The 13,926-nt window shown below is 48.7% G+C and overlaps 1 protein-coding gene across 2 annotated transcripts in view; it reads left to right on the top strand.

Moving 5' to 3' along the window:
- The window catches only part of LOC115458730 (tyrosine-protein kinase Fyn), a 123,528-nt gene extending 116,090 nt beyond the window's left edge, over window positions 1-7,438 (top strand). For both annotated transcript variants that reach the window (XM_030188554.1, XM_030188555.1), the window contains exons 11-12: window positions 378-509; window positions 7,230-7,438. In XM_030188554.1, coding sequence (XP_030044414.1) covers window positions 378-509; window positions 7,230-7,438 — 341 coding nt within the window. The remainder of the gene's footprint in view (window positions 1-377; window positions 510-7,229) is intronic.
- Window positions 7,439-13,926: the final 6,488 nt, after the last annotated feature.

Genomic DNA, 13,926 nt, shown 5'->3' on the forward strand with positions numbered 1-13,926 from the left:
GTTCGCCAAGTCCTTCAGGAACTCATTGCTGGAGGATGTGGTAACAGTGGTTAGCATATCTGGGTTTTAAAAAAAGATTTGGACAAGATCCTGGAGGAAAAGTCCATAGTCTGTTGTTAAGAGAAACATGGGAAAAGCCACTGCTTGCCCTGGGATTGGTAACATGGAATGTTGCTACTATTTGGGTTTCTGCCAGGTACTTGTGAACTGGTCTCTGTTGGAAGCATGATACTGGGATAGATGGGCCTTTGTTCTGATCCAGTAGAGCAATTTCCTATGTTCTTATTTATTGTTGCGTACTAATGTGCACTCAATACTACAGTTTCCAGTGTGCATGATTTTGCATTAATGTGACCGGTCTCTGCTTCCTATTCTAGGTGCCAAGTTTCCCATCAAATGGACAGCACCAGAGGCAGCACTGTACGGGAGGTTTACCATTAAATCAGATGTGTGGTCCTTTGGTATTTTACTGACAGAGCTGGTAACCAAGGGGAGAGTGCCTTACCCAGGTGAGAACAGGAACGCGTCTCAGCAACACTCAGTCTGATAGAAAAATACAGATTTCCTTCTCTGCCCTACACATCCTTCCTGCCCCTCGGGAATCTTCTGTGCCTATTCCAAGACTCCACAAATTCTGATGCACCTCTATTGCCACAATCACTGCAGTACTTGCTGTGCTGATTCTGAGCACTTTTTCAAAATGCATTGACCCAGGAGAAGTTGGAAAGAAATGTGTGTCTCTCTGGATGCAAAATAGATATGATAGAGGTCTATAAAATAATGAGTGGAGTTGAACGGGTAGATGTGTAGCATCTGTTCACGCTTTCCAAAAATACTAGGACTAGGGGGCATGCGATGAAGCTACAATGTAGTAAATTTAAAACGAATCGGAGAAAAGGTTGCTTCACTCAACGTTTAATTAAACTCTGGAATTCGTTGCCAGAGAATGTGGTAAAGGCGGTTAGCTTAGTGGAGTTTAAAAAAGGTTTGGACGGCTTCCTAAAGGAAAAGTCCATAGACCATTATTAAATGGACTTGGGGAAAATCCACTATTTCTGGGATAAGCAGTATAAAATGTTTTGTACTTTTTGGGGATCTTGCCAGGTATTTGTGACCTGGATTGGCCACTGTTGGAAACAGGATGCTGGGCTTGATGGACCATTGGTCTGTCCCAGTTTGGCAATACTTATGTACTTGGGATTCTGAATGGAATCTTGCTACTCTTTGGGGTTCTAAATGGAATGTTGCTACACTTTGAAATTCTGAATGGAATCTTTTTATTCTTTAGAATTCTAGAATCTTCCTACTCTTTGGGGTTCTACATGGAATGTTGCTACTCTTTGGGATCTTGCCAGGTATTTGTGACCTGGATTGGCCACTGTTGGAAACAGGATGCTGGGCTCGATGGACCTTTGGTCTTTCCCAGTATGGCAATACTTATGTAATGTAACTCTCCCAAAGCGATGCCTATGGGAAGAACTGGTATAAAGACACAGCAAGTTAGAAAAGGGGATTCAGAGAAATAACACCCCCCCCCCCCAAATCCCTAAAAAAACAGAGAGCTTGGCTCAATGTATTTTAATAGAAGTTCCAACTTCTGCAGCAAACTTACCCTGCCTCCCAAAGCTCTTCCCCACTGCAACCCCCACCCCAAGCTATTCTGTCCCGAAAGCTATCCTCTACTATCCCTACCTTCCAAAATTACCTTCAACTGCCCTGACCTCCACCATCAAAACTAACCCAACTACCCCACTTCTCCAGACCCCATAACTACCCTCAACCTTCCAGCTATCCCCAAGTAACTCGCCCCACCTTCTCCCAACCCAGCTCCCACACCTACCTTCACCCTCCTTGAACAAAGCCATCCCCTACCCTTGTAAGTCAAAGGTAGACACACACACAACCAATTGAAATACCTTCTCATCTTGAGACGCCTCTAAGCATTAAATTGGTTGTGCCTGAATCCTAAGGTAAGTATTTTCTCTGATAACTGAGCAGTTTTGAGTTGGGAATATCTGTGTGAATAAGGTCAACTTTAGTCGTCTGGAGAATGTTTTAGGCATTGATGTTATGCTGTAGTGGAATTATAATGAAGTAGACCAGTGATGGTTTAAAGAGAGGAATCAGGGGGCCACCCTTTGCAACTTGCATTGATGTTAAGGCTTTTCCTGATGGTCTACTTTCATTCATTACTTTTTATATTGATATAATATCTTGTCTATCGGACACTTATTCCCTCAGTTTTCATTGAGTAGTATTTTAGTACATTGGTGGTTTATTCTCAATTGAGTTTGGATTATACTTTGTGGACTCAGCTTCAAGCAGTGTTTGGGAGTGGGTGTAGTTATGGGAGGATAGGTTTGATGGGTGGGAGTAGTTGTGGGGGGCGGAGGGTAGATTGAGAACATAAGCATAATTGTCGCCATACGGGGACAGACCGAAGGTCCATCAAGCCCAGTATCCTGTTTCCAGCAGTGGCCCATCCAGGTCACAAGTCCCTGGCGAGATCCCAGAACAGTAAAACAGATTGGGTGGATGAGAGTAATTGGAAGGTGGAGTAGTTCTGGGTGGTGGATTTAGTTGGGGAGTAAGGACTAGTTGTAGAAGGGATGTTTTGGGGGATGAGGTAGTTGACAATTTAGGGTATTTGTCAGGGGGATTTATGAAAGGTGGGAATATGCTACAGAAGCTGAAACTTCTTTTCCAAGAGAAATGGGAGGGGCTTATTATTCTGGAACCCCAGTCCAATCTAACATTTTTAATTCAATCCCCCCGATATTCAGCCAGAATCAGGCAAGAGCATAGCTAGATGGCTGATTTTTGGGTGGGACTGAGCCCAAGGTGGGTGGGCATGGAATTCATCCCCAACCCCACTCACTGCTCTCCGTTCCCCTCCCAACCCAAAATATTAAATAGCTGAGTTGGCAGGGATCCCCAAGCCCTGCCAGCTGAAGACCTCCTCCTCCTCCTCGGGCAGCTAGCATTCTTCCAAGTGGTAGTCTGTCGCAGCAGGGGCGTAGCCAGACCGGCGGGAGGGGGGTCCAGAGCCCGAGGTGAGGGGGCACTTTCTAGCCCCCCCCCGGCACCACCGCCCCCCCCTGCCATTGCCGACCCCGCCGCCACCACCACCAACTTTGCCCCCCTCCCGCCGACGACCCTCTCGACCCCCCCTTCCACCACCAACCCGCCATCGCCTACCTTTGCTGGTGGGGGACCCCAACCCCCGTCAGCCGAGGTCCTCTTCTTCTCACAAAAGGCTTCCTTCTATTTCTGACGTTGTACGTGCAGGACGTCAGAAACAGAAGGAAGCCTTTGGCGAGACGAAGAGGGCCTCGGCTGGCGGGGGTTGGGGTCCCCCACCAGCAAAGGCAGGCGATGGCGGGTTGGCGGCGGGAGGGGGAGGTCGAGAGGGTCATCGGCAGGGGGGTCCAAGGACAAATCTACGGGGGCCCAGGCCCCCCCTGGCCCCACGTAGCTACACCACTGTGTCGCAGTGTACCTGTGCCATGCATGAAAACTGAGCATGTGCAGAGGGGCCAGTGTTGGCGTCAGTTCAAGACAAGTGCTGCCGGCTCTGTCCGAGGAGGACGAATGAGGACATTTTCAGCTGGTGGGATTTAGGGATCCCTGGCAGCCACAGCAAGAGTGCCAGAATTTTGGGTGGGCCTGAGTCCAAATTGGGCCCACCCAGGCCCACCCGTGGCGTATCAGGCAGTGTGGTTAGCTTCCCCTGCTGGCACTGACCCTGGATATTCAATGCCAGGTTTCTGTTTTGTCTGTAGCAACTTAACCAGTTAAGCCAATATCAGTTAAGTGCTTAGGGGTTAAAGATAGGCCTGCTATTTATATGTGGCCTTTCTTATCTGCTAAACTTAGCCGGTTGGTGCTGAATATTCATGTGACATAGCTGCTAAGCGCTAATATTCAGCTGAGATAACCGACTGCCTCGTGCAGAACATTAGCTGTTAGCTGGCTAAGCGTTAATTAACTAGCCAGAAGCTGTTCCTGGCCAGTTAAATAGCGCTACATATCGGGCCCACTGTGTCTTTTCAGCAGTTTACCTCTTACCAAATTTGCTCCCATTACATTACATTTTCAGAGAATTATTTTTCCCCCAGAAAAGGGAAGGGAAGAGATTTTTCAGTTGTAGTTTGAGGTGATTTACATGAAGTACTAAGTAATTTTACATTCTCAGGGGTAGATATTCAGCGTGGTTTAAGTGAGCAGGACAGGCTCCTGCACACTTAAACCCTGCTAAGGTGGCCATTGCTGGGTTTTCAGTGGCATTTAACCATGCAGTGCTGCTCAGTATTCCCTGTGATTAGGATTACCATATTTGCTCACCCCAAAAAGAAGACACGATACCCTCGCCCCACACACACCTAAGGGTGTCCTCCCCTCCCCTTACTCTACTGCCCTGGTGGTCTAGTGACCTCTCCGGGGCAGGAAAGAGGCCCTTCTTTCCTGCCCGGAGCGCTGCCCTCCATCCTGTTCTCCTTGCAATGCTGAGTGCTGACGGTCCCAGCGCCGATTCATAACAGGGTAGGAAATCCGGACAAACGGGCAAAACCCGCCCGGTTGCCCGGCCATGTCCTCAAAAAGACAACATGTCTGGGTAAAACCGGACATATAGTAACCCTACCTGTGATCATTGTGGCATTGTGCAGTTACAGACCATATTCAGCACCAGAGCCACACAGGTAAGCGGGCAGAGAAGAGACAGAGCCGGGCCTGGGGCAAGCAATGTTAAGGAGCCCCCCCCCCTTCCCAGTACACTACTTGCCTGGAGTCAATGAATGGCAGGTAGCAAGGCAGCAGCGATCGGGAGAGACTGCTCTGCTGGCCATGTGTCCTTCCTGTCATCATGTCACGCCTATGTGGAAGCAGGAAGTTACTTCACAGGAGGCGGGGCATGGCAGGAAGAAGGACCCATGGCTGGCAGAGCGGTCTCTCTCGATTGCTGCTGGCTGCCAATCAATGACTCCAGGCAAGTAGATGACGAAGGGGGGGGGGGGGAGATACCTAATCTCACCTGGGCTGCTGATGCAATGCCCCCCTTGGAGGTCAGGCCCAGGGGAATCTTGCCGCCCCCTCAGCAGCCATGGACTACACAAAAGCCAGTCCTGTCTCTGCCCACAGGCAGGTCTGAATATCGACCAATGCCTTCGTAACTTCTGGGTCAGCGGCTGACCTGGATATTCAGTGCTGGTTTCCGGATGTGTCCCTGGCGCTGAATATCCAGATTTGATTCAGTCTGCGGCAGTTGGCAACTTTAAAACCACTGACCAGCACAGGCTGAATTCTGGGGGGAGTGGGGGGTTGTACCTGAGGTAATGGAGGGTGAAGTGGCTTCCCAAGACAAACATTCTTGATGCTTGTGAGTAACTCCTTAGAACTTCTGTTCGGTTGAATAGAAAGTGTCTGGCCAATATTCAGCAGGGATGTTGGATTTTTTTTTTTTTTTTTAATAAATAATCAATGCTAGAATCTAGATAGTACTGTTTTGGGAAAGTACTTGTAACCTGAATTGGCCACTGTTGGAAACACGATGCTGGGTGATACCAGCGATATTCATTCTGATATGTAGATATTTATCCAGTTAGAGACCTGAATAATGCAGCTGACAGGACCGTCCCTGCTCTGCCCACAGACCACCCAACTCTATCTGGACACAGCGCTGGAGCAGTCTGCAGTGTTTTCCAGCTGCATTATCCAGATACCACCACTGAAACTCCAGGGATAACCCCAATCAGCACTTGGTATCAGTCAGTTCATCTCCAAGGCAGAGGGGGCAGTAGAGTCCCCCAGTGTGAGAAACGTTTATTTATAGAAATCAAGATCACTAATCATTATTTAGCCACATATCGTAGGGGTCTTCACCTTCTGCTTCTTGGAATGAGCAGTTTTCGTATTGGGAAACTATTCCCCCCCCCCCCCTCCATGTCCAAAATCCATCCCCTACCTGCAGTTCTCAAACCTACCCTCCAAATACCCCCTCACAGCTACCTGCACCCCTAAAGCTACCTCCATTCCTTCCCATGACTACCCAGCCCCTCCATCTATCCTTATCCCCAAACTACCCCAGCACTGATGACTGTCTCAACTAACTACCTCCTATCCCCTAATAACTAGCCTCACCTACTCCCTCCCTACCAACCCCAGCTCTCACCCCTACCTCACCTATCCTCTACCTGCGAATCCCAGTTCCCACACCTACCCCAACTACTCCCTACTGACCAAACCCAGCCCCCACACCTACCCCAACTAAACCCTACCCACCAACCCCAGCTCCCACACGTATCGCACCTACCCCACTTACTCCCTACCCACCAACCCTCCCATACCTACCCCACCAACAACAACCCCAGTTCTCACACCTACCCTACCTGCTCCCTACCCTCCAACCCCAGCTCTCAAACCTACCCACAAACCCCAGCTCTTACACCTACCCCACCCAATCCCTACCCACAAATCTCAGCTTCCATACCTACTCCCTATCCACTAACCCCAGCTCCAACACCTACCCCACCTACTCCCTACCAGCAAACCCCAGCTCCCACACTGACCCACCACCTGCTCCCTACCCTCCAACCCCAGCTCTCAAACCTACCCACAAACCCCAGCTCTCACACCTACCCCACCTAATCCCTACCCACAAATCTCAGCTCCCATACCTACTCCCTATCCACTAACCCCAGCTCCAACACCTACCCCACCTACTCTCTGCCCACCAACCCAAGTTCACACATCTGCCCACCAACAACAGCTCTCACAACTACCTCACCTACTCCCTACCCTCCAACCCCAGTTTCCATATCTACCCACCTATTCCCTACCCACCAACCCCAGCTCCCACACCTACCTCACCTACTCCCTACCCTCCAACCCCAGTTTCCACCTCTACCTCTCCTTCTTCCTACCCAAGAACCCCAGCTCCTACACCTACCCACAAACCCCAGCTTCCACACATAAGATTAGCCATACTGGGACAGGCTGAAGGTCCATCAAGCCTAGTGTCCTGTTTACAACAGTGGCCAAGCCAGGTTACAAGTCTTTGCAAATGTCCTTTCTAAAATACCCTGCTCATGAGCTGCTGTAAATGTCTGTGGTTTCCATCTAACCGCAACTCCAATACTTCAGTAAGACAAATAGGTGTCTGAACCTCTTTATAGAATAGGCTTAAAACAGACAATCCCAATTCTGTTCTTCTCATCCTTCCTCTTTTTCAGGGATGAACAACCGGGAAGTGCTGGAGCAGGTGGAGCGGGGATATCGGATGCCCTGTCCCCAGGACTGTCCCAGCTCCATGCATGAGCTCATGATTCACTGCTGGAAGAAAGATCCTGAAGAGAGACCCACTTTTGAGTATCTCCAGGGCTTTTTGGAAGACTACTTCACTGCCACAGAACCCCAGTACCAGCCTGGGGATAACTTATAAATGTGTGGCCTGTGGAGAGAGCTCAAACCCTCTTCTGCCAGAGGTACCTCTGAACACAGCACCTTGTCCTACCTGTGTTCTGCAGGACTAGGATTGGTGCATTCTGCCCATTAGCTTCCAGTTCAATGCCAAGCTTATCCCAGGAGTTAGGAAATGCTCTGTAATGAAGACATACTCCAAAACTCCCATCAACAGCGGCCTATTCCTTCAGTATTGTATATATCATCAACGTTAGTGCCGGAGTCCGTCTCCCCCGTCTCCTCACCATGACTCTTAATGGGCAGGACCTGATGCATCCCCTTTACATACCTTGAATGCAGCTGAGACCTCGCACTCCTGCGGAAAACCTCTGCGGCATTTCCCTCCAAGTGTTATTTCCCTGTGGGTATCTCTGCTTGAAGCAAAAGGAAAAATCTCCTCTCTTAAAGGAACAACAGGAGCCATTTGGATCCTCTGTGCATTGTGGACGCATGTTTCTTCCTATTCACAGATGGAGGGGTTCTTAAAGGTCCTCTTATGATCCAAGGAGACGCTGACCCAGAGGGACTTTCCAGGATTCCCTTTTCTGTGACTGCAAAGTTACTAATAATGATTAAAAAGAATACATTCAGCACTTTTCATCCAAACAGGGCTTCAATGTACGTTACCCGTTGTAACTAGTTCAGAAGAGTGCAGCCACCTCAAAGGTGGAGGACCTAGCAGCACATTTCTAGTGCCTGGACTATAAGCAAAACTTCAGTACTAGTACTACTTATCATTTTGTTATTATTAAAGTAAACTCAGACCCAGGGAAATAAAGGATTCACCCAGGATCACACACAGAGTCCCTGAAAGAACTGGGATTAGAACTGAGACACAGGAAGACAAAGTGACTCACCCAGGATCACACAGAGAGTCAGTGACAGAGCTGGGATTTGAACTGATGTGTAGGAAGAGAAAGTGACTCATCCAGGATCATGTAGAGAGTCAGTGACAGAGCTGGGATTAGAACTAATGTGTAGGAAGAGAAAGTGACTCATCCATGATCACACAGAGAGTCAGTGACAGAGCTGGGATTAGAACTGATGTGTAGGAAGAGAAAGTGACTCACCCAGGATCACACAGAGAGTCAGTGACAGAGCTGGGATTTGAACTGATGTGTAGGAAGAGAAAGTGACTCACCCAGGATCACACAGAGAGTCAGTGACAGAGCTGGGATTTGAACTGATGTGTAGGAAGAGAAAGTGACTCACCCAGAATCACGTAGAGGGTCAGAGCTGGGATTAGAGCTGAGGCACAGAGAGATTTGGAGTATGGGGTACAATTTTGCACCTTCAAAAAGATATAAAGAGGATGGAGTCAGACCAGAGGGCAGCTACTAAAATGGTCAGTGGTCTTCATCATAAAACATATGGGAGGGACACATGTAAAAATCACAATTTGTATACTTTGGAAGAAAGGCAGGAGAGGGGAGATATGATAGAGATTAAAATACCTACGTGGCATCAATGCACAGGAGGTGAGTCTCTTTCAGTTGAAAGGAAGCTCTGGAATGAGGGGGCATAGGATGAAGGTGGAAGGGGACGGATTTGGGAGTAACCAGAGGAAATACTTCTTCACGGAGAGGGTGGTGAATTTGTGGAACAGCCTCCCAGTGGAGATGGTGGAGTCAAAAACTGTAATTGAAAGCTTGGGACAAGTACAGAGGATCAGTGACAGAGCTGGGATTAGAACTGAGGCACAGAGCAAGTCAGTGACAGAGCTGGGATTAGAATTTAGAAGATGGGTTAGATGTTCTAATCTGTGTTATGGCCATTTAAGATCCTTCATTGAACACATGTTCTCACAGGTTAGTACATCAGCCCAAGGTGACTTGTCCAAGGTCATGTTGAAGGCCAGGAGCAGAGTAATCCTGCTGCACCTCCTCTGAGCGGTAAGTGTTTCCTCTCTGTTTGAGGTCACCGTGCAGTGGTCTGGAGGGAGATTGAGCCACTTCATGCAGAGTGCGACTGGGGTCCCTAAAGGAAATGGAAGCACTTCCCAGCTGTAATCTCATCCACAGTTTTCACTACCTCCTGCCCAACACGTTCTACAGATATCTATGTCTCCAGTTTAGTATAAAATAACTACAGAGCGGCCAAGAGCTTCAAATCCTGACCTACAATAGCTACCTGTGTATAACAAGTCTGTTAAACATCTTTCACTGCTAGTGACACGGCTCCATAGGGGCTTCCAAGAAAGGTCTCCAGGAGATGACTTTGCTGTCTTGCACTCCACAGGGACTCCCACAGTGTATCTTTTTTCCATGGGGATTTCTGCATTGTATTACACACCACGGAACACTCTCCCACTGTTTTCTAGTTCACAGAGAGACTCTTGTATCCCTGTTCCAGAGGGCTTTCCACGCTCCTTCGTATTCCACAGGGGACACCTCTCCCTATTCTGTGGGGGGTGGGGAGGGCAACTGTGCTACTTCACATTCCCCGTCACATAACCCAGGGGACACAAACGCTGCTTCGTGCTCCACCGGGGAACCATCTGACTCCTTCACATTCCCCAGGAGACTTAGGGACTGCCTCACATTCTCCAGGAGATCATCCTACTGCTTCATCTTCCCCAGTAGATATAGGGGCTGCTTCACATCCATGGGGATTGTCTCACCACTTCATTTTCCACCAATGGGCACAGCACTGCTTCACATTACCCAGGGAACACAGACACTGCTCCATGTTCCACAGGGGGATCATCTCACTGCTTCACATTCCACAGGGAATCATCTCGCCATATTAAATTCCCTAAAGGACACAGGCACTGCTTCACGTTCCCCAGGGGATCATCAGGTTCCTCCAAGGGGACACAACAGACTATCTCATTGGTTTATGTTCCACAGGGGAGTGTCTTACTGCTTCACGTTCCACAAGGAATCATCTCATTGGTTCATGTTCCACAGGGGAGTGTCTTACTGCTTCACGTTCCACAAGGAATCATCTCATTGGTTCATGTTCCACAGGGGAGTATCTTACTGCTTCACGTTCCACGGGGAATCATCTCATTGGTTCATGTTCCACGGGGGAGTGTCTTACTGCTTCACATTCCATGTGGAATCATCTCATTGGTTCATGTTCCATGGGGGAGTGTCTTACTGCTTCACATTCCACGAGGAGTCATCTCATTGGTTCATGTTCCACGGGGGAATGTCTTTCTGCTTCACGGTCCATGGGGAATCATCTCAATAGTTCATGTTCTATGGGGGACTATCTTTCTGCTTGATGTTCCACAGAGAATCATCTCATATTCCACATGGGAATGCAGGTACTAGTTCACATTCCACAAAGGATCATTTCAGTTCTTCATGTTCCACGAGGGACACAAGCACTGCAGAATCACCTTTTTCAAGTTATTTAGGGGATTTTTTTTTGTACCAGTTTTGACTTAATTAGGTTTTTATCCAGGAAAATAAGACAGAACAACTGAGCCTGTCCTGTTTTTCTTTGTTTTTAATATATGCAGACTTACAGAGTTCTAACTGCAATTACAGTATTGTTTCTTTGCAAATGTCCATTTGAAGATAGGATAACGTTCAGAAGTTAATAAATAAAATGGAAGGTTTTACACATGCATTTTGGTATTGTTTTAAATAGCCCTGACACCTGATCAAGGGTTGCTGCAAGACCCAGTGCATTATGGGATTTCTATTTCTGCGGCTTGAATTTCAAAACCACATTACAGGTATCATGGGGGAGGGGGGGTGTAACCACTGGCAAGCATAGGAATTTGGGAATCTTTTGGCCTGCATTAATCAGGTGAATCTGCTCCCAGTGGGGTTGACATTATCCTTCTGCTTTGTAAGAAATGTTTCTATGTCCTGCTTCAGCAAAGCTTAAGACATATTAATGAATGCTTGTTATCTGGCCATACAATGTAGAAAATGAACAGAAAGAGGAATTTGCAAAGGGTAGTCCAAGGATGTGGTTTATCATCACTCCCCCTCCCCAGTGACGTAGCCAGACAGCCAGTTTTGGGTGGGCCTGAGCCCAATGTGGGTGGGCACAGAATTTTCTCTGCTCCGCCCTACCTCCACCTCAAAATATAAATACTTTAGCTAATGAGGATCCTCAAGCTCAGTCAGCTGAAGACTTTCTCTGAAGGTGGCCAGAACTCTCTTTTACCAAGCTTGGCAGGCAGCAGCAATGACCCTAAGCCACTGATGCCAGCACCCCACACATGCTTAGCTGTCGATGGCTCAAGGATGCTGTTGCCAGAGCTTGGTAGAAGGGAGTTCTGGCCGCCTTTGGAGGAGGTCCTTAGCTGGGGATGTCTGGGAATCCTCACCAGCTATACAGCAAGGGTTAGGACTGTTGTAAGACCTACTTGGCCCAGGTCAGAAAATAAAGGAGGGCTCCCCTCCCCGATTCCCTCTCCTCTTTGCCTCCCTTCCAATTTCCACCTGCCATTACTATCACACCAAGAGAACCTCACCAAACACAGAACAAGGGATCACAAATTAGAAATAAAAATATTTAGACAAAAATTGAAAGGGAACCCCAAGAAGTTAAACATAGCATTACTGCAACACTGGAGACATAAAACAGAGATGCATCTCCTTTTCTACAGAACACAATACAAAGACATTTGCTATGCACACTACCGAAAGCTAACATATTCCATTTAAAACATTTGAAATAAAATGCTTTGTTTCTACCTTTGTTGTCTGGACATTTTATTTTTCCATCTTGCTGGTTCCAATTTCTCTTTTCTGCTTTCCTCTCTGCCGTCTGCTAATTCTTCTTCAAGCGGCTGTAGTCCATTTGTCTTTTCTCCTCTCTCCTGTCTGTTCCCTCTATTCCTGCCTCTGACATGTTGGTCATTCCTTTGTAGCTCTTTTCTGCCTCTCTCTCACCCTTCTTTGTCTCCTTTTTACTTTTCAACTACCTATCAAATTTCCATCTTCTTCTTTCACCCACTAGCTCTCCCATTCCCCACCTTACTCCTCCCCATCCCTACTTTCTCTTTTATCTTTCTACCCTCTGTAATCACTATCTCTCATTCATTTCCTTGCCACCCCCTCCTCCCCGTCTTGGCCTCTCCCATAGAGTTCCGCCATTCCCATCATCTTCCTCTCTCCACCCTTCTAACCAGCATCTGATCTCCCCCCTCACCACCTACTGTGTACCTGTCCCTCCCTCTTATCCACCCCCATGTCTATCTCCCCCTCTCATTCCCACTGTCCACCATCTCTCTCTCCCTCTCCTTTGTGTTCTGGGTCCAACATCTCTCTCCCCTTCCCATACAGCATTTCTACCTTCCTCCCCTCTACCATCATGTCCAACATTTCTCTCTCCCTTGTGTTCTGGTCCAACATCTCTCTCCCCTTCCCATGCAGCATCTCTCCCTTCCTCCCCTCTACCATCATGTCTAACATTTCTCTCTTCCCTACACCCCTATGCCCACCATTTCTCCCTCCTCTCCACCCCTATGTTCAACATTTCTCCCCCTCTCATCACCTATCCCCTCTCTGTGCAGCATGTCTCCCTCCTCTCCACCTCATATGCAGCCAAGACTTCTCTCTTCCTCACCCCTCCACCCCTTTACTGCATCTCTTCCTTCTTCCCCGTGCAGCATCTCCCCCATCCACCATGCCTCATCTTTCCATCTTCTCTCCCCCCTGTGCAGCATCTTTCCTTCCATCTTCCCTCCCCCCTGTGCAGCTGCTGTTCCCCCGTCTTCCCTCCCCTGTGCAACATCTTTTCCCCATCATCCCTTCCCCCATGCAGCAACTTTCACCCCATCTTCCCTCACCCCTGTGTAGGATCTTTCGTCCCCTTCCCTTCTCTTCTCCCGGTCGCTGGCAGCGCAAGCGATTTCCACACACCTCACCACCTACTCCTTGCAGGCCCGCTCAGCAGCAGTGTTCCTGTAGCTTGCAGCAATTCCGGTCGCAGGCTCGGCTCGCAGCGATTCCCACATTCTGCCTGCCGCTCAACAATCTCCTTGCAGATACTAAGCGCTAACCTGGAAGCTTCGCCTCTGCCACAACTTCCGGTTTCTGCCCAGGCACTTCTTTTCGCTCCATGTCCACCACCCATATTCCCTCTGCATCTCTTATCCTCCTATCCAGTAACTCTCCTCTATGTCCCTCTCTCTATCCTCCTCCCATGCTCCTCATCTGCCTTCTCAGTGTCCTTGTCCCCCCCCCCCCCCCCCCCCCGCCATGCCCATCATCTTGTCTCTGTGTTCCTGTCCCATCCCTTGTCCACTGTATCCCCTCTTTCCTCCCCTCCTATGGCACCCTCACCCTGGGGCCAACATCTCTCCCTCTCTCTTCTCTACCCACCCATGCAATTCAGCATCTCTCTCTCTCTCTCTCTCTCTCTCCTCTCTCTCTCTCTCTCTCTCTCTCTCTCTCTCTCTCTCTCTCTCTGTTGGTCCAGCATCTCTCACTTGGTCTATCTCTCTCTGTGTTTTTCCTCCATTCCTCACAATGGGCCTGGGGTCTCTCACTCTCTCAC

The sequence above is a fragment of the Microcaecilia unicolor genome, unplaced genomic scaffold (genome assembly GCF_901765095.1).
Source record: "Microcaecilia unicolor unplaced genomic scaffold, aMicUni1.1, whole genome shotgun sequence".
In the NCBI taxonomy this organism is placed as follows: Eukaryota; Metazoa; Chordata; class Amphibia; order Gymnophiona; family Siphonopidae; genus Microcaecilia; species Microcaecilia unicolor.